The sequence below is a fragment of the Stylophora pistillata genome, chromosome 3 (assembly GCF_964205215.1).
Source record: "Stylophora pistillata chromosome 3, jaStyPist1.2, whole genome shotgun sequence".
In the NCBI taxonomy this organism is placed as follows: Eukaryota; Metazoa; Cnidaria; class Anthozoa; order Scleractinia; family Pocilloporidae; genus Stylophora; species Stylophora pistillata.
In genome coordinates, this window is record NC_142521.1 from 45,590,495 (window position 1) to 45,614,975 (window position 24,481).

A 24,481-nucleotide genomic window follows, 5' to 3' on the forward strand; every position below is an offset into this window, starting at 1 on the left:
TGGAGTCACGATTCAGAAGAATGGAAAAAAGAAGTTGTAGCTTTCTGCATTTGATGACATCGATGATCGGAATCCAGTTAAGTCTAGAAAAAAGCGAGACTGATGGAACAGAAAAGTCGGCATTCAGAAGGATGCGAGCAGCTCGCTTCTGGCAACGCAGAAGGCGGAGAAGAGAATCCTTGGAGCACGACCCCCAGACTGTAGAGCAGTATGCAAGTTTACTATGGATGCAAGAGTTGCAAAAAAGAAGAGAACTGTGAAAATCCCGCAAGAAGAAAGAGATTCTCCCAAGAAGGGAAACTCGACTATTTAGTGTTTTGCTGAGGCGATCTACGTGCTGGTCCCAGGTGAGGTGATCATCCAATAATACGCCAAGTACCTTAGCTGAGTTAACTTGCTCTACGACGTTACCATTCATAGAAGACGGTCAGATCAGGGCTTTGGAGATGTCGTAGCCTTTGCCTTGGGGTCACTAGCACAGATTTCGTTTTGGCCGCATTGAGCGCCATCCGGTTTAAATTGGCCCAACGACACACATCTGCCGAGAGTTGATTGAGTCTACTACCTAGAATTGACTGATCAAGTGCAAGAATCTTTGAGTGAACTCTTTGATGAACAAGGTCGATAAGTTTTCCGAGAATGCTGCTTTCAATTCCCTCTTACCTGTTAAAAATGAGGGATGGTGTGCATCAAGTAGACTGGCTATCAAGACGTTCAACAAGTATGGCCCATCTTAAAAATGAGGGATGGTGTGCATCAAGTAGACTGGCTATCAAGACGTTCAACAAGTATGGCCCATCCTAAAAATGAGGGATGGTGTGCATCAAGTAGACTGGCTATCAAGACGTTCAACAAGTATGGCCCATCTTCTGCTTGTGGGTCAGATGGCGAAGGTGGACTCTGGGCCAATCAAGTCTATTAAGTAGAAGGCAGGTAAACATTACAATGTTTTTTTTTTAACGATGTTGAGTTCTATCTATTTCTTTTCACTTTTCTTGAGATTGTTGGGGTAGTCTAGTGACGTGAAGCTGAAGGCAAAACGTGACGTCGGATGGGACGGAGCTTAATTTGAATAGCACTGCTTTTACATTTCTGTGAGTGAGTCGTTGCGACTGCCGTATATAGATTGACCGAAAGGTAACTACGATATTGCCTCTCACTTTACAGAGAAGTTATTCTTTATCTCAACTTCTATCCTTTAAGCTGCAAATCCATTGGATGCAGCCAAAACACCGCAAATCGTGAAATCCAGATCGCTGTAAGGAAAGGATTCTATCCTGGATGAGTCTTATGGCATAGAAAACAACCTACCGCCAAATGCGCTGCGGCATCCAGTGCTACAGCGCCACATACCTTTGCCGAATATGGAAGATCCACGGATTATAAGCTGGATAGGGAGGGTGGACCATGGGCTAACCAAGTTTATTCTCCCATGTAACTTGCCGATGAGAGTCATATTCTGGTAAAGGGCATTAATTGTCAAAAGTACAAGGAAATCATCAAACGCTTTGAAAAAGTCATAAAATGTTCTTTGTTGTTCAACTCACTTTTAGCAATGGCATGCTGTGCCAGGCATCTGTTATTACTATATACATGTTATTCACCAGTCGGGAGGTCCGTTTTGGAAGAAAAATATGCACCTGGTGTTAGATACCACCAATCAGATGCAAGATTTGTAGAGCACCGCCTGCTCACCCATTGAGAAAAATAATATGTTAAGCCGCACTCGGAAATGGAATCTAATTTTGCAATCTTAACATTTATTTCCGTGGATATAATCAAGTGATAGGAGACATGAAAATAATTAAGATAACTTAATCGAATTTGGTGTTCAATAACCTTTTCATCTGTAGATTAAGAAGGGTTTCTAGAAGATTGCGCGCATGTGCACGGTCCAATTTTGTGTATAACCATACATAGGCGTAAAAAATTCACCATCTGCTTCGCGGTCGTCCGATTTTGTTAAAAAGTCCTCTGATACAGACTAAATTTCTTTTCACTCTGACTCATAATAAATTGCACTGTAAGTCATGCATCACTCGAAACCATTTGCATCGCATTTGCTTCCCTCTTTATAGGACATATAATTTTGTTACTCCATCATTTCATGCATTAGTGCGCGGAACACGTATGGGTAGTTAGTGTTAAGGGTTGTATATGCTCTATCCTCCTAGAATTAGAATTTACAGGATTTCAAGGCTCTGGCTCGTCGAAAAGCTATCCATACTTGTGAAGAACAACTTCTCTCCAAGGCTTAAACTCAATTCTGGTATGAGAAAGCTATGCTTGTGTTAATAAACACGCCCTTTGATAGGATAAACAGTATTCGATTTCATGCCAGGTTCTAATTAAGAATAAATGTATTCATCATGGGTTACGTAACCCTTTCTTTGGGGTGTTGCATGATATGTTGTTACAATTGCTTCATTAGCGGTAGGCTATATATTTAAGCTGTTGTCATTTATATTCATTCGCGTCTTAGGGCCGTCCCTACGCCCTCAAAATTGTCTGATGTCGATGAAGTTAGTCCAGCGAACGCAGATTATCTTCGCGGTGACGATTCGTTGCCATCGCTTCCTAAACAACCTTCCAACTTTTCTCATTCTCTCGAGGCTTCAAGACCGAACCAGCCTTCAGAACCCAGTGATATTGTGTCCGCGTTCTCTTTCCTTAAAGATTATTTCGACAAGAAGTTGGACGCCTTGAAGTGTGATATCCAAGAAGAGTCGCGCAGTAATACCGTCTTTGTAGCAAAAAAGCTCAAAGAAGAATCCCAGATCACGTTCAAGTTCGAGGGCAACAGGAAGCAATTTCAATTCAACTTCCACCTTGCAGAGAAGGTGAAGACGGCATCAGTTGCCCCTGTAAAGCGAAAATTAGTACTTGTTAAAACTCACCTGGAAGAACTAGACGTTGACATCAAGAAGCGGAACAAACTTAGTAGACTAGCAGACAAGTCCTTCGCCGGTTGGAACTTGGTGAACGAGTATCTATCAGACGATTTGGCTAGCGGGTCAGAAGACGAAAAGCGTATCCGCCGTGCCGAACAGAGAGCTCTTCGCAAACGCGTTCAACAGCAACAGAAAGCGAAGCCACCTAAGCAAGGTTTTTCACACCTCCAATCATCTACTATAACCACCCCGTTTGCTGGCCAACATCCATCTTACTCCAGGCCTATTCCTCGTGCTTTTGGCGCTTTCAGCAAACCAAGACCGAGTGATAGTTGTTTTGCCTGCGGCCAGCAAGGTCACTTGAGGTCTCAGTGTCAAGTTCATCTTCAAGCCAGATCTTCAAGCTCCGGCCCCTCCTTTTCTAGTTCTTCTGGTTTTTCCAGCATTGTAGGTAAATAGGACCCCAGAATTAAAAACTTGTTCTCCAAGGTTAGCCTCAGCTATTCGCTTTGCTTAATTCATTAGATATGTACCCCTCCAATTTGGTGTATTTCAGGGAAAGGGAATCTAGTTTATTAGCCGATTTCGTTTATGATCGCACTTTTTGAATTTGAACAGAATTCTGCCTTGCCAGTACTAAAGGGTAGACTTAGGGCCTGTTTAGGTTATTAGCACATTATTAGTACCAATAGCTTTGTTATTGATACTATGAAATTCGGTTATCGGATCCCATTCATTAGCACACCTTGTCAGGTGCATTTTTCTAGCAATCAGTCAGCTTTTAATGATGCATCGATGCGTCTTTCGTGGAGTCGGCTATCGCTGAAATATTCCACACTCACGCAGTTGTTGAGGTGTCATTTATTCCACAAGTTGTTAATCCACTCTCTGTTTCGATAAAGTCTTCTGGTAAGAAAAGGATAATTCTGGACTTAGGTTACGTCAATCATTTCATTTGGAAACAGAAATTTAGGTGTGAAGATTGGAGAGTGCTATTACCATATGTTAACAAGGGTGATTACCTTTTCAGTTTCGATCTTAAGTCTGTATACCACCACATTGATATTTTCCCGGTTTACCAAACTTTTTTGGGTTTCTCCTGGGTCTTTTCTGGTACTGCTCGGTACTTTTGTCTTACATCGCTTCCGTTCGGCCTAACCTCAGTCCCACACGTCTTCACCAAGTGCCTTAACTCAGTCCCACACGTCTTCACCAAGTGCCTTACCTCAGTCCCACACGTCTTCACCGAGTGCCTTACCTCAGTCCCACACGTCTTCACCAAGTGCCTTACCTCAGTCCCACACGTCTTCACCGAGTGCCTTACCTCAGTCCCACACGTCTTCACCAAGTGCCTTACCTCAGTCCCACACGTCTTCACCGAGTGCCTTACCTCAGTCCCACACGTCTTCACCAAGTGCCTTAACTCAGTCCCGCACGTCTTCACCAAGTGCCTTACCTCAGTCCCACACGTCTTCACCAAGTGCCTTACCTCAGTCCCACACGTCTTCACCAATTGCCTTACCTCAGCCCCACACGTCTTCACCAAGTGCCTTAGACCGCTCGTTAACTTTTGGAGGTCTGACGGGATTAAAATTGTTGTGTTCCTCGATGATGGATGTGGTAAAGGGGATTCACTGCCTATGGCCAAGGAACATTCATTGTTTGTACAATCGTCCTTAAGTAGTACGGGGTTTGTTGCCAACTCCGCCAAATCACTATGGAATCCCACTCAGGTACATGTTTGTGGTTGTGTTTAAACTGGGACTTAATTAACGGCTCTATTTCTCTAACGATAGACAAATTTACAAATTTATTTATCTGATTGACAAATGTCTTCTATCGTGTCTATCCGCACCTTATGTTACGGCTCGGGATTGCGCCGTTATCGTAGGCCATGTTATGTCCATGTCGTCAGTTTTGGGTAATTTGACTCATCTCAAAACCCGCTTTCTTTACCGTAAAGAACCCAGGTGTACTTGGGATTCCCCTCTCAATATTGGGCTTCATAATGATTGTCTTTCTGAAATATTCTTCTGGAAAAGTAATATCATTAGTCGTATATGAGCACGATCCTTCGCAGTAAAGCACTATTTAAGCAATAGTGGAAATCAGACCTGAAAAAAATTTCAGGCCTGTACGGGATTCGAACCACTGACCTCTGCGATACTAGTGCAGCGCTCTACCAATTGAGCTAACAAGCCAACTGGGAGCAGGCCATCAAATTAATTCGACATAAACCCGTAGATGATAAATCAAACAACAACAAACATATGAAACATATGTGTGAACTGCGGTTATGAGACGTATATGAGCACGATCCTTCGCAGTAAAGCACTATTTAAGCAATAGTGAAAAGGTCAGTGGTTCGAATCCCGTACAGGCCTGAAAAAATTTTTTTCAGGTCTGATTTTCACTATTGCTCAAATAGTGCTTTACTGCGAAGGATCGTGCTCATATACGTCTCATAACCGCAGTTCACACATATGTTTCATATGTTTGTTGTTGTTTGATTTATCATCTACGGGTTTATGTCGAATTAATTTGATGGCCTGCTCCCAGTTGGCTTGTTAGCTCAATTGGTAGAGCGCTGCACTAGTATCGCAGAGGTCGGTGGTTCGAATCCCGTACAGGCCTGAAATTTTTTTCAGGTCTGATTTTCACTATTGCTTAAATAGTGCTTTACTGCGAAGGATCGTGCTCATATACGTCTCATAACCGCAGTTCACACATATGTTTCATATGTTTGTTGTTAATATCATTAGTCTTAATGTGAGAGCTATTTTGTCATATGATGCTCCTCTTTTGATTAGCTTCTCGGACGCTAGCAACGTGGCCTGTGGGGCTTTTGCTGTGGTGACTAAGGAAGTGTCTCATCGTAGGTGGACTGCTTGTGGAGCAGCTAAGAGCTCTACCTGGAGAGAACTTAAGGCTATACAATTCGCCTAAGTGTATTCAAAGCCTTGGTCCGGGGTAGGTGTGTAAAACAGCATTCTGACAACCAAGGGGCTGTTCACATTGTGGAGATAGAGAGTCTTAGTGCAGAATTGTATATCTAATACCCTTGATATTTTCTATTTTTGTCTAACTTAAAATATTGCACTAATTCTCCAGTGGGTTCCCAGGGAACTTAATGTTTGTGCTTATGCGTTAAGCCGTATTGTAGATTTCGATGACTAGTATACAACCACAGAGTTCTTCACACACTTGAACTGGGGCCCACATACAGTCGACAAGTTTACGAATGCTGCCAACGCCCACCTCCCCAGATTCAATTCTAGGTTTCGCGCACTCGGCACTGAAACTGTGGACCCATTTTCAATCTCCTGGAATGGAGAGAATAATTGGCTAGTCCCTCCCGTCCACTGTATTACTACGGCGGTTCAGCATTTCCTTGTATGCGGTACGGTTGGAACTTAAGTCGTCCCTTATTGGCCGTCTAATGCGTTTTATCCTTTCTTGTTTACAAGTGCAGTTGAATGCTAACCGTACGTCCTTGCATACATTCATTTTCCGGACCCATCAGGGATTTTTGCCCTTGGATGCTATCAAGAATTACTCATTGGTTCAGACAGGTTTAACAGCGCGGTCCTGGCAGTCAGAATTGGCGCTAAGGGGCCTTAGTTCTTTCACGTCGAGTGGCTTCACTTCATTTGTTCCTGTTTCGCATGAAACTGGCACGCCGAGTGGCTTATTTATTCTCGTTTTTGAGTTGGCCCACAAGGCCCTGAATAGTTTGCACCTGGTCAGTGGTGTATGGTAGAATTTTGCTATGTATTTTTCTTCTTGCCCCTGTAGAAGTTCTCAGAGATGCCTTGCAGCCTAATTTTCAACAAGCTGAAGACAAGCGACTCCGGGCGCTGCTTCAAGATCTTCCTACAGTTCTTCTCAAGTCCAAAGCCGACAGTACCGCGAGAAAGTACAAAAGGGGTTTCGATACTTGGAGAAAATGGGCTTCTCAGTTTAAGGAAATTGTAATATTTCCTGCTTCCAGTGTATATGTTTCATTGTTTTTTCTTACCTTGATTCAGGAATGTGCTTCTTGCAGTACTATTGATGAAGTCCATTATGGGCTCAAGTGGGTGCATGATTCGTCAGGCCTACCCGACCCCTGTAATTCCTCGTTGGTTTTCCTTCTAAAAGAATGTGCTAAAAGGCCTCTCAGTGTTCCTGTTAAAAAAGAAAGAGCCTGTGACCCCCGAGGCCATTCAGCTTTTATTTGCTAAGTATGGATCTTCTACCGCTAGTTTGTCTGATTTACGAGTGCTTACTTTGTGTGTTTTAAGTGATGCGGGGTTCTTTCTCTTCAACGAGTTGGTTCAGTTGCGCAGGTGTGGTTTTTAATTTGAAGATTCTTTTATGAGAATCTTTGCTCATCCAAGTAAGACTGACATTTACAGAGACGGGGCTTGGGTTGTTTTCGCTAAACCTTTGAAGCATACTTGTCCTTGCTTATTGATTCAACGATATTTTGTGGCCGCTTCTTTTCCAGCAGACAGCGGAGTTAATTTTTCGCCCGCTCGTTTTCCTTCGGGCTGCCGGAGCTTATAAATTTCATGGCTCCGTTCCTTTGTCTTATACTAGAGCGCGGGAGATAGTACTTAGCGCTTTCGATTCCACTGACCTTCCCAAAAAAGACTACAGTCTACATTGTCTTAGAGCTGGAGGAGCGTCCGCTATTGCTAATGTGCGAATTCCTGACAGATTGTTTAAAAGACACGGCCGTTGGAAATCAAATGAATAAAGGCTGATAGTTTCGAAGGAAACTGTTTGGGGCTGCGTCGGTGGGAGTAACGAAATAATTTGGATATATCAACAAAGTTGAAATGGTAAATTGGCCGCCGTAACGATTAGAGAAGCTGACGTTTCGAGCGTTAGCCCTTCGTCGGAGCGAAGGAAATCAGACAAGGCAAAAGACGGCTACCTTAACGATAATGTTCAATCCACGTTGTCGGTTTCGTTGTCACTGGGTATTTAATTTTCCATTTTTCCCGTTCTTTTAGTTCGGCATTCGTGTTGACACACCCAAATTGTGGTTACTTATTGAATGATAAATGTTTTATATTCGTTTGAGCGGGGTAGCGAATTCGAATATAAATGTATTTATCATGGGTTACGTAACCCCTTCTTCGGGGTGTTGCATGGTATGTTGTTACAATTGCTCCATTAGCGGTAGGCTACGTATTCGAGCTATTGTCATTTATATTCATTCGCGACTTAAGACCGCCCCTACGCCCTCAAAATGAATTACCCAGTGACTAGGGATTGTCAGTTTCTCTTAGAAGTAGTTTTTTGCATATACGAACATAGTTTAGTTTGTTTTGTAGGGTGTTTTGTTTTTGCTTTATTTTTTACATTTCCGAGTTTTCATTCCGTTGATGTACCATTCTTCCTATCAATTTTGTTGATGAAGGCAAAATAAAGAGGGTCGCATATATACGGCTCGTGATGACGCACTCCAATTGTGGTTACCTATTGAATGATAAATGTTTAATATTCGTTTGAGCGGGGTAGCAAATTAGAATATAAAACAAGTGTTCGCAGTGTTGCTCCCAAGGTTCAACTCTTAGATTCTTAAGGTTCAGTTCTTAAGGTTCGTGTTCCATTTCTTCTCAGTTAGTTTCATCCAAGTAACCAAGAAGCTTGATCTAGCCTTAGGAAAAATTTGCCATCAGCTCATAATGAGCCAGGATCAATGTGGATATTGTTTGTGTCAATTTAAGCTTCAGTTTCCTGGGGAAGAGAAAAATACACTCTGACTAGCATGTAGCGCCTTTAGCAACTTTCTAATTAGTTGAAAAAAGCGCGCGGCTGTCTTAAGAATGACGATTTATTCCCGAGGAAGGTCCCATTGAGGTTCAGCATGGCTAATTCTGATTGGCTTTCGAGTAGGCTATTTGCTGACAGTCGTGCCTAATAAATTTTATTTGTATACTTTTTGTATAGCGTCGAAGCTTCAGGTACAAAAATTACAACAGGATTGTTAAGTTACAAATCCCGAGAGATTTGAATTGTGTACTATCAGCGGTCAACGGGAAAGGTAAGAACTGAGAGTAAGCAGACTTGATACTCCGACGAAGGGCTAACGCTCGAAACGTCAGCTTTTGTAATCGTTACGGTGGCCAATTTACCATTTCAACTTTGTTGATATCTCCAAATTATTTCGTTACTCCCACCGACGCAGCCCCAAACAGTTTCTTTCGAAACTATCAGCCTTTATTGATACACAACACATTTTTTAAGTAGAGACAGAAAGATACAAAATGGCTACAAGTCGCTAATGCCCCGGGATGAGGTTCTATTGACATTTTCCTCGGGTTGCTCGGAGAAATTTGTGAAGATCTTTGTCTGTGTAAGAGAATTTTTAACCTTCCGATCAGTGGCACGATTTCACTTTGGTTTGAATTAATGTGGTCTCCTTCGCAGCCCTTCTTTGGCATGTCGCGTAAAGATCAACTGAAATGAGTTCTCCTTTGTTCAGTGGTAGAGCTTCGGAGCGAGAAATCTGAAAATTCAAGTTGAAATCCTCTTGGGGTAGTCTTGCTCCGCGTTCGTGAAAAATGAATAACGTCTTTCTTTATTCCACGAACAAGAACAAAACTTACCATCCTCCTCAATCCGTACTTACCTACAGGCTTCCACGCTTTTGCTTATTCAGGCCTTTTTACTTTAAGGACAGCAGGAGTGAGTCTTAGCAACAACAACTGAACAAGCACCACCCACCCCCGCAGATGTATACAGTTTGAACATATCAAAATCTGTGATCGATTCCTAATGAGTTCCACATTATTTAAGTCGTCAAAGGCTTAGACGAGGCGTGTAAAATTGGAAAGGTTTAATTCAGCGTCAGTGTAACTTGACCTCGTAAAGTAAGCTTGCCAGAAATTATAGGATAGAATACGCACTTCAGCTCTCACTGGGAAACATATACAAAATTCAGTTACTAGCGAACTAAATTATTGGATTGGAGAATTCAAAACTGATGTATAGTTTGTACAATTTGAAAACCAGGTCGATGCTGTGAATCGGGGAAAAATAAGCTATTAATTTTATATCTTTCCGTCCATTATAACAGATATCGACCAAAATATGTCCAAGAATCATTTCCACCTCGCCGCCGTCTTTTCCTGTGGGATCGTTTTGAGCTTTGTGCAAGTTGGTGAGTATTCTGTGCGTCGATTTACGTTTTAGACTGCTGCGGTAGTTTGGTCCTTGAGATTAGTGATGAAATTCAGTCTTTATGGTTGCATTTGTGGCCGCGAAAAGCCCTATGTTTTTCAGTGTACATAGGTAATAAGAATTTGATTTGTTATTTCTCTCAGTTTCAATTTACACGGCAACCGCGCCAGCAAATTGAACTAGTGACAAGCGCCAAATAGTTATTGGTTGTTATTTCACTTTACCGCATATTCATGATGTTTCTTAAAAAGAGAACAACTTACTTTAAAACAGTATACCAAGGTAAGTGTAATTTTGGACCTAACATGGTAAAATGTTCTATAGCAATCATGTATTCACTTCATTCATAGACTGCATTTTAAATGCTTTTCTCCTCAATTAATAACCTAACCTTCTCAATGGGCTCTTGAAAATGCCCCTAGACTGATATAATATTTATTTGTGCCTGACCTTGTCAGATGTGACAAGTCACGTTAAGGTTTCCAATCGAATCACGCCATCACGTTTATATCATTTGTAATGAGTTGCCCTCCAATTTCCGTGAAAACAACACGACACGAAGACATGTAATTTGACGAAATTCTTGACGTTCTTCCTTTGTATCAGGCATCATTTTTCAAATTTGAGGAGTACGCGGACGTTAAGTGCTATCAGCGCCCCCTTATCGGCACCAATTTCTAGCTATTTATCTCTTATTTCCCGCCTCACTAACCTAATGCTGGCGTTTCGAGGCTCGCTGCTTCTTTGAAACCATTTTCTCATTCCGACCGAAGAACTCAAAACTGGGAAACTCGCTTACTTTAATGTTAGACAAGAGGAAAAGATCATGGGGTTTGCCTTAATTTAGAAAAAAATAGGCAATCAAAGACTGCACGATGTTAAGCACAATTACCATAGCATTAAAAAGAACTAGTGGTTGTATAATCGATTTAATAGCGTTAGGAAGAAGTGTTGCAGAATATTTGTCCCTCATGCAAAACAAAAAACTTACCGCATCCCACATATTTATGAGTACCCAGTTCCACTAGCGAAAGATGATTGAAGATTATACTGTCTAATTGACATTCAACCAATAATTGAATAGTAACCAGCAATATTGTTAACAATAATAGTAATAGCAATGGTAATACAATAATGATTTAAAGGGGCTGGCTCGGAAGCCTCATGATTCCAAATCCTCCTTGTTACTGCCAAAAGGCGTGTCTTTCGTGGCCGCTTACAGCAATGATTTCAAACGCTCGATCGGAGAGAGAGGTTTGAACTAATGAAGAACCAACAAAAATACAAGTTTACAAAATGCAGAAATATAAAATTGAAAGGCGGCTAAAGCGAACCTAATAACTAGGAACTTACATTGTATCGGCGCTGTAGGCCGCGAAAAAGGGCAACTCTAAACCAGATGTTCTCTCGATGAAATCAACGATGAAACTAAAAAGCTAGAGTATTACAACATGTAAATTATAGCGAACACGGGAAAGAAAAACAAAACGTATTCCCGAGGGAATAATAAACTGAAATAAAATGAAAAGAATGCTAAATTCTACACCCATGGCTGCAACAATGATTAACCTTGCTTCTTTTATTTCTCATGTTCATTATGAATATTTTTCCCATTTTATTGCATTAATTTTTTTGATACTTTTGTTTCATATCAAAAGGCGGTCCGCGTTCTAGGATATTCCGCGATTCCCCGTCTTAAGATATTCGGTAATTCCGCCGATCCACTATTCCTCCAATCCAAGGGTACTCTTTGCTGCTTGCGCGCCTCGCAAATTTAGCGGTTCTTTTCGGCCAAAACAGCTTCCATGATGTGCAAATCATATCCATTGAGATATTTCTGCCAGGAAAAGTTTTAATTTAAACTGTGCGACGGAGGATGCCACTGTGAAATTATTTTGAGATGCTTATCGTTCTTTTGAGTGTCACGGCAAGAACTGAAAAGATTGTACTTTCGGATCTGCATAGTTTGCTGGCTAAACGGTAATACTAAGATGTTTCTGCATGGAAAAATTTTGTTTTTAAAATCGCGCGCGATCCTGAAATGATTGTGGAATGCTTATCGTCTTCTACTATCTTTCGTAGTTTCATGGCGAGAACTGAAACGAAATATGCAAGTGGCTCTAAGCCAGAAATCACAAAAGGAGAGAACTCAACTGTGTATCGAGTGCGAATGTCAAACTTCCATTTCACTCCACAACGCTTGTTAATTTTCGCAGCATTGTCGAATCATTACCAGTCAATTGGCTGTTACCAAGATCGCGGTGACCGTGCTATACCAACCCTTGAAGGACAAGATCCAACCCTTGATGGCAACTACTGGACAAGGCAAAACCCTGTTGCGAAATGCTATGCCGCAGCCAAAAGAAGAGGGTTCCAGGTCTTTGCAGTTCAGAATGGTGGCTGGTGTGCATCTGGTCCCACTGCCGCTAAAACGTTCAACAAGTATGGCCCATCATCCGCTTGTAGATCAGATGGAGAGGGTGGACCCTGGGGTAATCAAGTCTATTACATAACAGGTTAGCTAATGCCTATACAACAAGCGTATAATGTTAACAAAGTTGCGATTCCAAGAAGACGATTCTGAAAATAGCGTGGATGTAATAAGAGAATATTAATTCATACCTTTATACCTTTTTCTTATTCAAATGTCACGGATGATACTGCTTGAGATATTGCCTTTGCTTTTTGGTTCGCCAACTTTTCTCTTTTGTTCCAAACAATTCTAAAGGGAAGTCTGAAAAGAGAACCCTTGAAAAAAAAAGATAGTATAATAATTTGGGTTTATGTTCATTTTACGTAAAAGCGGTTATTACTAATGTTAATAATAGTGATAAAAAACAAGAAACACGAAGTCATTTGTTTTCCTGTTTTTTTCTTTTTTAGATCCAATTTTCCTTCTGTTTTTGTTGTTGTTGTTGTTTTTTTTTTAGACTACGAAAACGTTGGATGTTATAGAGACACCTCAAATCGAACAATCCAGTCTCTGGAAGGAAGGGATTCCGTCTTGGATGGACATTACTTGGATCGGAGAAATCCTATCTTGAAGTGCGCCTTGGCTGCCAAGAGAGCGGGCTACAACATGTTCGCAGTTCAAAATGGTGGATGGTGCGCATCAAGCAGATTGGCTGTTGAGACGTTCAACAAGTATGGCCCATCGTCTGCTTGTTGGTCAGATGGCGAAGGTGGACCCTGGGCCAATCAAGTTTATTACATCAAAGGTCAGCTCAAAGTCACCTTAACTGTAAATATAGTATTCTCAAAGTTGTCATTCAGATTGAGGAAGCTCTTGTTGGAGAATGAGAAGAGATCGATTTTATTTTCATAAAAAGTCGCTCTTGTTGTGACCTAAGCATAATAACTTGGGTCATTGGTCCTCTCAAATTAAAGTGGTCTCTGGCCAAATAATAAAAGAAGAATTCTTGTCACTTTCATATATTGCTGCTTTGCTTTTGATATTTTTATAGTTTGTTTATTTTTTGTCTGCTTTTCGTTGGTGTTGTTTTTGTTTTTCAGACCACGAAAACGTTGGATGTTATAGAGACACCTCAAATCGAACAATCCAGTCTCTGGAAGGAAGGGATTCCGTCTTGGATGGACATTACCTGAATCGGAGAAATCCTATCTTGAAGTGCGCTTTGGCTGCCAAGAGAGCAGGCTACAACATGTTCGCAGTTCAAAATGGTGGATGGTGTGCGTCAAGTTCTACGGTTGCTAAGACGTTCAACAAGTATGGCGGATCATCTGCTTGCAGGTCAGATGGAGGAGGTGGACCCTGGGCCAATCAAGTTTATTACATTAAAGGTTAGCTCAAAGTCACCATAACAGGAACATTTGGTTACAAAGTTACTTTTGGGGTTTAGGGGTTTAGGGTTACAATTAGGAATTGTAAGTTTTGTCTTTGTTCCAGTAAGTTTTATAGGAGAAATAGTTTGAAAGAACAAGAAGTCTCTGAAGTAAAGAATCCATGCAAAGAAAAAAGAAAAAAAACCCAGTAAACAAACAAAAATACAAACAAAACAACACAAAACAACAACAAAAACAAAAACAACAAATCTCTCGAAAGAGGAGTAACTTTGCTTAAAATACATAAAACGCGTTTTCTAACGAGAAAATAGACCTTATTTGTCACAAAATGAATGTAACTTATTTCCTTCTTTGTTGTTGGTTTTAGATCATGAAAGCGTTGGATGTTATCGAGACACCTCGGATCGTGCAATCCAGCCTCTGGAAGGAAGAGATTCTGTCCTGGATGTGGAGTACTGGTATCGAAGAAATCCTACTTCAAAGTGCGCCGTGGCGGCCATGAGTGCGGGTTACAGCATGTTTGCAGTTCAGAATGGTGGATGGTGCGCTTCTAGTTCCTTGGCTGCTAAGACCTTCAGCAAGTACGGCAGATCGTCTGATTGTAGGCCAGATGGCGAAGGTGGACCTCGGGCCAACCAAGTTTATTACATCAAAGGTCAGTAAAGAGTTACACTTTCATCAGCATTCATATCCATTGTCTGTTCACTTTACAGGGCCAGTCACCAGAAGCCGAGGGTGGGACGCATTTACAGTTTGTAAGCGGAGTAAAAAGATTAATATTGTTTCAATACGTGTCCGCACAACTGGCAGTGCGACTAAACATTATTGACCAAATAATTTGGATATATCAACAAAGTTGAAATGGTAAATTGGCCACCGTAACGATTACAAAAGCTGACGTTTCGAGTGTTAGCCCTTCGTTGGAGCAAGGGGCGAAGGGCTAACGCTCCGACGAAGGGCTAACGCTCGAAACGTCAGCTTTTGTAATCGTTACGGTGGCCAATTTACCATTTCAACTTTGTTGATATATCCAAATTATTTCGTTACTCCTACCGACGCAGCCCCAAACAGTTTCTTTCGAAACTATCAGCCTTTATTATCGACCAAAGACGCATTTCTGGTATTTCCTATAACTTTGTAGTAACGTTAGCTTCTGTTTCATTTTTGTTAATTAGGCTATAGATCTATTGGATGCTATAGAGACACCGCATTTCGTGCAATACAGACTCTAGAGGGTACGGATTCTATTCTGGATGGCCTTTACTCCCATCGTAGAAATCCCATCGCAAAATGCGCCGTGGCTGCCATGAAAGCGGGTTACAGGATGTTTGCCGTTCAGAATGGTGGCTGGTGTGCATCAAGTGCTGCTGCACCGAAGACCTTTGCCAAATATGGAAATTCTACGGCTTGCAAGCAGGACGGAGAGGGTGGACCATGGGCAAATCAAGTTTATTCGTTCATAGAACTTACTTAAGAAAATCATATTCTTGTGATGGGCAAGAATTATCATGACGAAAAAAAAAAAGCATTAAACGCTTTGAAAAGTTATGAGATTGCCTGCGTCGTTTTACTTGTCAGCTTAGGTTAGGTACATTGGGAGCATCCTTTTTCATACTTTCATAATACCTCTCCCTGGGAATGTAATCTTATTTTTGAAACACTTACTGTCATGTGATAATTTGACCGATGCGAGCAATAAGCACCTCTTTCAATTTTTGTACGCGTGAACGTTTCTCACTTTGAGTGGCTGGCCGCTTTTAATAATATTTTAGATTTTACCGATGGATTAAGTCGTATGGTTTGGTATGATTTAATATAGGGCTTGAAGGCGGTTTTTTTTTTTTTCGGTAAAAACTAAATAAAACGACTGCTTTGACAGACAAGTACAAATAAGTATGATGCACGATCCTGGCAGTAGATAGTGCTATTTAAGCCCAGTAAGAGACAATTTTGACTAAAACACTACACGGCGTGCTACGACTGACATACGAACAACATACAGATACATACGAGTACGTGCGGCTACATACGAGTGACATACGAACAACATACAGATACATACGAGTACGTGCGGCTACATACGAGTGACATACGAACAACATACAGATACATACGAGTACGTGCGGCTACATACGAGTGACATACGACAAACGAATATTTATTTTTTATCATATAAACTGCGTTAATTTTTTACGTGTGTTTGAGCTGCTGAAACGTCACTCACCTTTTGCAAAGCTGCATAAATCCTCTTGTGTCGACTGAAGTGTCTCATTGGACTTAAGTTTTTCGGTGGACGAAAACCAACTTTACTTGCATTTACTTTCCCTCCCATTTACTGACCAAGCAGAGGAAAATATTCGTAGATTAATCTTCGATGCAACTGAATAATACTTCCCGCAATATAATTGACCTTTTTTGAAGAAAAAAGTTGTCATGAAAGTTCGTGAACTTGGGTTTGTTTACCAAACCGGCAAGGAACATGGTTTGATGGTACTCTGGTTTAGAGATTTAATGAATGTAACCGAAATTATAATTCAGAGACCCAACGTTTCAATACTTCTGTCTAGTGCCTTCATCAGGGATGATCTAATCGTTGCAACAAAAGCCCCTTTTATATGTTCACTAATTAGCTACCGTTTCTTCTGACGAGGTGTAAATTACGCGTTAGGTAATAAGCCGCCATCATCACTATTTATTTATTTATTTATAAGCTTGGCCAAAAACAATTTGGCAGGAGAGATCTCACAGAGCTAACGTTCCATTAACGAGACTCCTAGACTCCTATTTAAAGGAGAGACTCCTAGACTCCTATTTAAAGGAGAGACTCCTAGACTCCTATTTAAAGGAACGTGGGCGGAGTTGATACGCCAAGCTTCCAAGCAAAGGCGCTGGTGGTAGCAGCGATTAGTGGTGATACCTTTAGAATTGTTCCTCCCAATTGTATGGTTTTTTTTTTAACTAACTCATTATTTTATTCCCAACCTTACAAATTACAAATACAGTCACTTACATAACTTACAGTACAATACGACTACTCACATTATTTACAGTGTAACAACGGTTTACACTACTTACAAAACAGTTCAAAGCTTACACCACTATTGTTAGATTATTCCCAATTGTATGGTTGGTTAGGCATGTGTGCTCAGACAGAGCTGAATATTCGTTTTTTCAAAAGAAGACCGATTTTTGATGCTCTTTTAAACGTTCACCAAACTGACGTTTGGTCTGTCCGATATAATCGTGATCACAATCAGTAGAATAAATAGCATCGGTTTGTTGTTCTTTCGTAACAGGATCCTTAGGTTTGGCAAAAATATGCCCCAAAGTCTGAAAAGGTTTTTGAGCAATTTTAATGTTGTGATTATTCAAAATTCTCTTGATGGGCTCCGTTGCACCCTGGATGTAAAGAATAACAGTAAAACCAATCGCTGGTTCCTTCTCATCAGAAGTGCTAATAGTCAGCCCTCCTGAGTAGAGTTTTAGCTACGGAATTTTTATGGCAAATTGGGGGGGGGGGGGTGAGAGTCAAAAACGAGATCTTTGTCGGTGTGGGTCGGTTTATGATAAATTAAAGACAAGTGTTTATCGTAAACCAACCCACACCGACAAATATCTCGTTATTGACTCTCATCAACCTAAAATTCGTGCGATCGTGATCTTAATGTATCGCTTGGGTCCTGATATTTTCTCGAGTAATTGCAATTTTTAGACGAAATTGGAATGCTTTCTTCTCAAGTGTTATTTTTGGAGTGCGCACTGATGAGAACAGGTGCTTCTCAGAAGGTTCTTGTCTGATTGATACGAAAAAATCGTTGCATGAGTTACAAAATGTGCTTTGTTTGATTTCCATATTTAACACAAACAAACTAGACGTAACAGAGGAAGTTGTCTTAAATATCTTAATTTTTCCCGGTACCACACCAAGCCCAAAAAATTTCTTTAAAAGATCATCAATGTGAGCCAAATAGTGCATTTCTCATAGAGATTGTTCATCAACAGAATGTGACTAAGGTAATTAAAGTTGCGCTGAGAGACTCACCGGTGTATATGACGCTTAATTACTCCATTGCTTTAAAGTGAAAGTGACCCCTAAACTCTTTTCCACTTACAAAATCTTCATGCTTTGGTGAGTATTTCTTCGAAAAAATTGTTGGATTTGGTTAAATCCTCAATTTTTTATGGCCCGTTGAAGTCGAGATCCGAATGGACCACGACCGCATAAATGGGGATCTGGGCAGAGTAGACTTGTGACGTCACTTCGAGAAGACGCTGAAGGAATTCTCAGCCAGTCGTCGATCTGCGAAGGCCTTTCTAGCACGAGATTCATTCTATTTGGTCTTCGTAGCCTGTGAAATTCAAGTGAAAATTACAATGTCTTTCGAATCATCGGACACGGAGACGAACTTCGACTCGGACGACTCGCAAATGAGTTTTATCGCTAGTTGCGAACTTTAAGACGAAGGGCAGTCATCCCGCGTTTCACCATTATCACCAGAAACTTCGAGCGATTCAAGCGATGACGATGCTGCTCATACTGACGAGCCACTGGCTAATAGAGAATGGATAGAAAAATACCAAGAAGAAGTGAAGGCTAACGAAGAGCTCGAACGAAGCCTAAAGGACTGGTTACGGGGCAATGTAGAACTGAAGGAATGGTGAGATTCGCGGGTTTCTCCCTTATATACATATTCGCGTGAAATTTAGTTATGCATTACATGTGTTGGCACGATTGCTTCTGGCGCTATTTTGTACGTATTTTTTGGATGATTTTTCTGCTAACATAAATTTGCTGAACTTTAGGTGCAACTGTGGAAATTGCAACGTCGCTTTGTTACAAAACATCAGTGAATGTTATTGTTGTTGTGAACTGGAAGGCTGCGAAGAATCGATCAAGAGTGATCTTGTCATACAAGATCTTGCCCCTGATGTTAAACTGACCTGTATCACTGAACATCCAGGATTTCATCCCGTTTGTCTTCAGAAGTGGAGTCTGAGATTAGCTGCGGGCAAGTTCAAAACCAAAGGGAAGGAAAGGTATCGGCAGACGGGAAGCGAAGAAAGGTTAGCAATATTTACTGCTGGTTGGTGTGATTCCTTTTCGAGTTTACCAAAACATATCACTCCTGGATTTCCAAGTTATGAAGCTCGAAATAAGCTCGTTTGAAAACTGACGCACAAAAAATATCCAATGTTTGAAAAGTGGCTTTTGTCGTCTGTCGATTGACTTTGTTGAGAGTCCACGGGAAATCACCACCATTCTTTTGCGACCAATATCGATCTAACCTTTCAAACATAACCAGTGAACTGTGCAAAATGGCGCGAAATACAGATTGCTGGGTTCTCGAAGTGACGTCACATTAGTCGCCAGACTCTTGATCCTTGAAACGCGGTCGTGAGCCAAAATGGCGGTGATTTTAATGCGATTAACCGTACTTAAATTTCAAGGATTTAACCAAATCCAAAAATTTTTTCGAAGAGATACGCACCATAGCATGAAGATTTTTTAAAAGGAAAAAAAAATTTGGGGTCAGGTGCACTTTAAGAGGGTCAAAACAGGTAAAAAATTAACGACCATTTTTAGAAAAAAAGCGGAAGTGAGAGTATTTTTAATTCATTTTAAACTAATAATAACCACAGCGAACGTAAGCAAAAAGAAGCAAGTCATCAAAGCGTTTTTCGCCTCGTAGGCTAAGAGAGGAAAGGGACATTTAAGGGGCGGTTATTTACACGAGGTCTAATCCAAACCGCGGTTTTACGCATGTAGTGGGTCTCAGAAATTCTCTAGAAGAGGGTTGATTTAATTAAATAATTATTTCTGCAGTAAGAGCTCCGAGAGAGAGCCGAAAGCGGGGAGGTGCTCATTGATCAAGAAGAGCAGCTAGAAAGGTGGGAAGAACAGTTCAGGGAGCTGCTCAATAGACCTCCGCCAAGTGAGATGCCTGATATAGAACCACCCGATACACCTTTACAGGCCAACGAGAACAAGCCAAGCAAAGTAGAGATCAAGATAGGCATTAAACGTTTAAAGAATGGAAAAGCTGCAGGCTCTGACGGCATACCACCAGAAGCCATCAAGGCAGATTTAATTACCTCGACAGAGATGCTTTACGAGCTGTTTGGGAAGATCTGGGAGACAAACGAGGTACCGGATGACTGGAAAGAAGGCTACCTGATCAAATTACCAAAGAAGGGAGACCTACGGGAATGCAAGAATTGAAGAGGCATCATGCTGCTATCATCTGCCGGAAAAGTGCAGAGCAGAATATCTTGGAGAGACTGAAGATGGTAGTGGAAAAACGACTGAGCGATGAGCAAGCTGGATTTCGGAAGGAAAAGTCGTGGACTGATCATATTGTCACCTTGAGGATCATCTTGGAACAGTCGCTTGAGTGTAACTCTCCCGTTTACACGACCTTTGTTCATTTTGAGAAGGCCTTTGACAACGTTGATAGAGACGTGTTGTGGAGGCTATTACGTCATTACGGCATCCCCGAGAAGTACATTACCCTTATATAGAAGACCTATGACAAATGTAGTTGCAGGATAATTCACAACGGCGTCCTTTCTGAATTGGTTGAGATGCTCACCGAGTACGCCAGGGTTGTTTGTTATCGCCCTTTCTGTTCCTGCTGGTCATCATCTGGATAATGCGACAGACAACTGAGAAACATCGAGATGGCATACAGTGGACCCTCATGACTCGACTAGAAGATCTAGACTTCGCGGACGTCAGTGGTGAGAGCACTCGCCTCCCACCACTGTGGCCCGGGTTCGATTCCCGGACCTGGCGTCTCATGTGGGTTGAGTTTGCTGTTGGTTCTCGTCCTTGCTCCGAGGGTTTTTCCCCGGGTCCTCCGGTTTTCCTCCCTCCGCAAAAACCAACATTCCAAATTCCAATTCGATCTGGAACAGTGGACAAGAATAGCCACCCAGTGGATGTCCATTGTTAAATCATTATTTATTTATTTACTTTACTTTCACACAATCACCAGGGCATGCAATCCAAACTAACACGGATGGCCAAGATCTCAGCAAAGGCAGGCCGTAGAATCAGCAAATCTAAGACAAAGGACATGAGAATTAACACCGGTACTACAGACAGGCTGGAATTGGAGGGGGAAGACATCGGGGAAGTGGAGGACTTTGTCTACCTTGGCAGAAAGGATGGCGTGTCTGATCGAAACATACAAGTGAGGATCGGGAAGGCAAGAACTGCTTTCACAACTCTACGCCCTGTGTGGAACTCTAAAAAAATTTACAGTAAGACCAAACTACGGATATTTAACACCAACGTAAAATCCGTCCTCCTGTATGGGTCAAAGACGTGGAGGGTAACAAAAGCAACCTCCAACAAACTGCAGTCCATTGTCAATAAATGCTTACGGTCCATCATGGAAATACACTGGCCTGAGGTCACAAGGAAGGAAGATTTGTGGGAAAGAACTGACCAGGAACGAATTTACAACCAGATTAGAGGGCGCAAATAGGGTTGAATGGGGCACACCCTCAGAAAACTGAACAGCAATGTTACCAGGCATGCACTGAGGTGGAACCCATAGGGGAAGAGAAAAAAACGCCGTCCTAGAAATAGCTGGAGGAGAACCGTGGACAAGGAGGCGGCCAAGGCAGGCTACACCTGGAATGAAATAGAGAAGTTGGCCCGGGATAGAAGGAGATGGCGTGAGGTTTTCTTGGACCTATGCTCCACAGGGAGTGAAAAGGGATAAACATGAGCTTCCGACCCCTTTGACACCGTTCATAAAAGTAATTGTTCAGATAAAAGGTACGGCTAAATTGAAAATGGCTTTGAACGCGGGTTTTTTATACAAAGGCTAAACTTTGTTCAGCTGACAATTTACGAACAATTTCATCAAGCTGTAACATCTAGTATAGTCTACTCGCCTGTAGAAAATTTTGACGCGGTAAACTTACTGGAGCGATTCGCCTCTGAGTCCTTCGGAATATTCGACGTATTCCTTCTCGAAAATCAGGCATCCTAAGGGCGTACACTATTGGATTTAACAAGGAATTGGCACCAACAAGTGCCGCCAGTGTCATCGAAATATGAAAGACAGACCTCAAGTTGAGGGTGGTCGTATTTAAGCTAAAAACTATATATGGCAACCATGTCAATAACGATGCAAGTGTAATCCAAAGTAAGGTAGCTGTCAACTTTCTTTCCCTGTTGATTGCACCGTGGCGTTGAGGATTTGAGCTGTATCGAACTTTGATAAAAATTGAAATGTAACAAATACAGATGACTAAAAGAGAAACTGACCAATATGTGTATGGTGAGAAAGCAATGGCGACAGGAGAAATAATACGCTCTTCTTTATATAATAAAACTTGAATAGTCTCCCTCGTTGACGTGATTAGCCAGACAGCACCAATTACTACTCCGTAAACCCATTTCTTGATAAAACGATGGTTGAATGGAGAGAATGTGGCATGCAGTCTTTCTAAAGAAATGACTGCGAGATTGACAATAGAAGTTACTGGAAAAAGGTTAGCCAATGGAAAGATTTCAGTGTTGTACTTCCAGAAATCACAATAAAACCCCAATAGGTCGCAGATAATCACAGGACCGGAAACGGCACCAAATAACAGATCAACTATGCTGAGACGGATGATCAGGTAGGTGCTCCGTCGCTGTAGCTGGCGTTGCTTTACGAATACGATAACGGTGATCAAATTGCAGATGAATATGGCCAGGCACTCAGTGATGGATACTACAAGCCAAGGGATACAGTCTGAGGCAACATCCAAGGTTAACTTCGCATTCTGTCCGTAACTGCTGTTTGAAGCATTGATATCGTTGTCTTGATCCATCGTAGAACTGTAAACATTTTGCAAAGGAGAATAGCTATATTTAAGAAATTTGTTAACGGACATTATTTCCCTTTTAAATAAAGGTAGAAGGAAAATTCAAAGGGACTAGAAGTAGCTTGTCTTTGATGTAAAGTTCCTAGATATGGCGATATTGTTTTCACTGAAATTTGCTTCGCATTATTCAAACAAGCTCCATCCTTACGACATCGAATACCACTAGGAATCCAAGATCTGAATCAGGGTATCGATAAGACGCCTATTACTTACAAAACTTTTGAAAAATATTCAAAGCATTTTTTGCCTTCCTTTGTTTTACTCCTTTTATTTATTAGTACCATCTTGTGAAATTTCCCTGGCAGAGTAGCCATACGAGTTTTTCCCTATCATTCTAAGCATCGATTCAAATTCCCCATTGAAGACCTTTGCCATCTCACAAGACGTTTGGTAATTCGTGGGTAGTCCATTTTTCCCGTATAAATTGTTCACCTGGGACCATTATTACATATTCATTGTATCTGATTATTATATATTCATTGTACCTGATTATTACGTTTAATGCTAAAAAGTTGGATAAGCACGTTTAATGCTAAAAAGTTGGATAAGCAAGACACAAGAGTCGAAAATGGTGTGACTTGACTAAGGTTACTATTGACGACATAGAAATTGAAAATCTGGCTAAACCATCTTTTGACTCGGATAAGGTCTAGCTCTCCGTCTTCAACTTAAAAATCATCTTCTATTCGCAAAATAAAGTCAGAGACTGTTTGAATTCCACTAGTAATTACAGGAGAAAAAACGCTAGACTTCTTCGCTTGAGTATTCTAGATTTCTTGCCAATATTTTTCTTTACTGCGCCCCTAAATAGGCCATCGATAAAAACAGAACTGTATGTGGGTTTAATAAAACTTTTTGCGCTTGTTAGATTTGTTTTGTTTTAGGTTACACGAATCCTCTTAACTATAATTCCGTTTCGATTTAAATGCGGATCATCCCAAAATTAGGCTTGACTTTTATTGGGCTTTAGCCACGTAGGTGTAATAGGGATTCAGATATGTTGTCTTCGTTTCAAAGACAGACAATTTGCTGCTTTTTTTCCGTTAGTTTCATTCATAAAATCAGGAGTCTTGAATTGAAGACGACGTAGATAATGATAATGGTAAGGTACAAACCCCAAAAATAAAGAAAAACAAACAAAAAAAAAAAAGCAAAAGAAACCTCGACATACCTCTAAGAGCCGATCACAATATGTTTACAACATTTCCTGTCTCGAAGAAATTTAGTCAAAACTTTTCAGCTGCTCCCAGCAAACCGAGTTTATCGTCGAAACAGTTGCAAACTGTTTCTCAATTTAAGGTTACCCAGGTAATAACAAAGGTTGATTCATTTGTTATGCACAACGCATCAATATGCTTTAAAGAAGTGAATTTGATAAAAGAAAACTAGAACGCTAAGCTCACTCAGCTTTGTGCGTGTCCCAGGTGATGGTGTGGGATTCATATTACTCTTAAATAATCATAATTAATCAGTTGATTACAGAGATGCGCGCTCTCTAATTGGTTAAAAGCTATACTTAGATGCCCTCAATTTTCGCAAGGTAATTACAACATTGAAGTCTGCACACCTGAAAATTACTTCAGTTGAAGCGTTTGGAAAATTTTAGAGGGCTTATTTACTAAATACCCGCTTAGGTATTCAGTGATCGGAAAACAGGTGAATCGGTGATCCTCTCAAACATCAGTTTTAGTCGAAGGCACCATGCTTTCCAATTAGGTAGCTTC

General features: G+C 41.1%; 2 protein-coding genes and 1 pseudogene across 3 annotated transcripts; 2 read left to right on the plus strand and 1 right to left on the minus strand.

Annotated features, from left to right (window-relative positions):
• The first annotated feature begins 8,816 nt into the window (after positions 1-8,816).
• LOC111333443 (uncharacterized) lies at positions 8,817-15,419 on the plus strand. Of its 2 annotated transcripts, none has more exons than XM_088753150.1 (7): positions 8,817-8,928; positions 9,964-10,047; positions 12,284-12,583; positions 12,998-13,285; positions 13,581-13,868; positions 14,239-14,526; positions 15,047-15,419. In XM_088753150.1, the coding sequence occupies exons 2-7, from the start codon at positions 9,978-9,980 to the stop codon at positions 15,343-15,345; spliced, it is 1,533 nt and encodes a 510-aa protein (XP_088609276.1). In that variant the 5' UTR covers positions 8,817-8,928; positions 9,964-9,977; the 3' UTR covers positions 15,346-15,419. The 2 variants fall into 2 exon arrangements, with proteins under 2 accessions (XP_088609276.1, XP_088609275.1); XM_088753149.1 differs by lacking the exon at positions 8,817-8,928 and adding an exon at positions 9,804-9,872.
• A 2,826-nt stretch (positions 15,420-18,245) lies between these two features.
• LOC111333455 (uncharacterized) lies at positions 18,246-19,356 on the plus strand (annotated as a pseudogene).
• A 16-nt stretch (positions 19,357-19,372) lies between these two features.
• Positions 19,373-22,719, minus strand: LOC111333454 (histamine H2 receptor-like). The gene has a single exon (XM_088753152.1). The coding sequence runs from the start codon at positions 22,701-22,703 to the stop codon at positions 21,759-21,761; it is 945 nt and encodes a 314-aa protein (XP_088609278.1). The 5' UTR covers positions 22,704-22,719; the 3' UTR covers positions 19,373-21,758.
• Between the last annotated feature and the right edge of the window lie 1,762 nt (positions 22,720-24,481).

Coding starts and splice junctions, on each gene's coding strand:
- LOC111333443 (XM_088753150.1), top strand. CDS start 9,978: ATGTCCAAGAATCATTTCCACCTCGCCGCCGTCTTTTCCTGTGGGATC. Junction 12,584..12,997: donor TCAAGTCTATTACATAACAG/GTTAGCTAATGC, acceptor TTTTTTTTTTAG/ACTACGAAAACGTTGGATGT. Junction 14,527..15,046: donor CCAAGTTTATTACATCAAAG/GTCAGTAAAGAG, acceptor TTTGTTAATTAG/GCTATAGATCTATTGGATGC.
- LOC111333454 (XM_088753152.1), bottom strand. CDS start 22,703: ATGGATCAAGACAACGATATCAATGCTTCAAACAGCAGTTACGGACAG.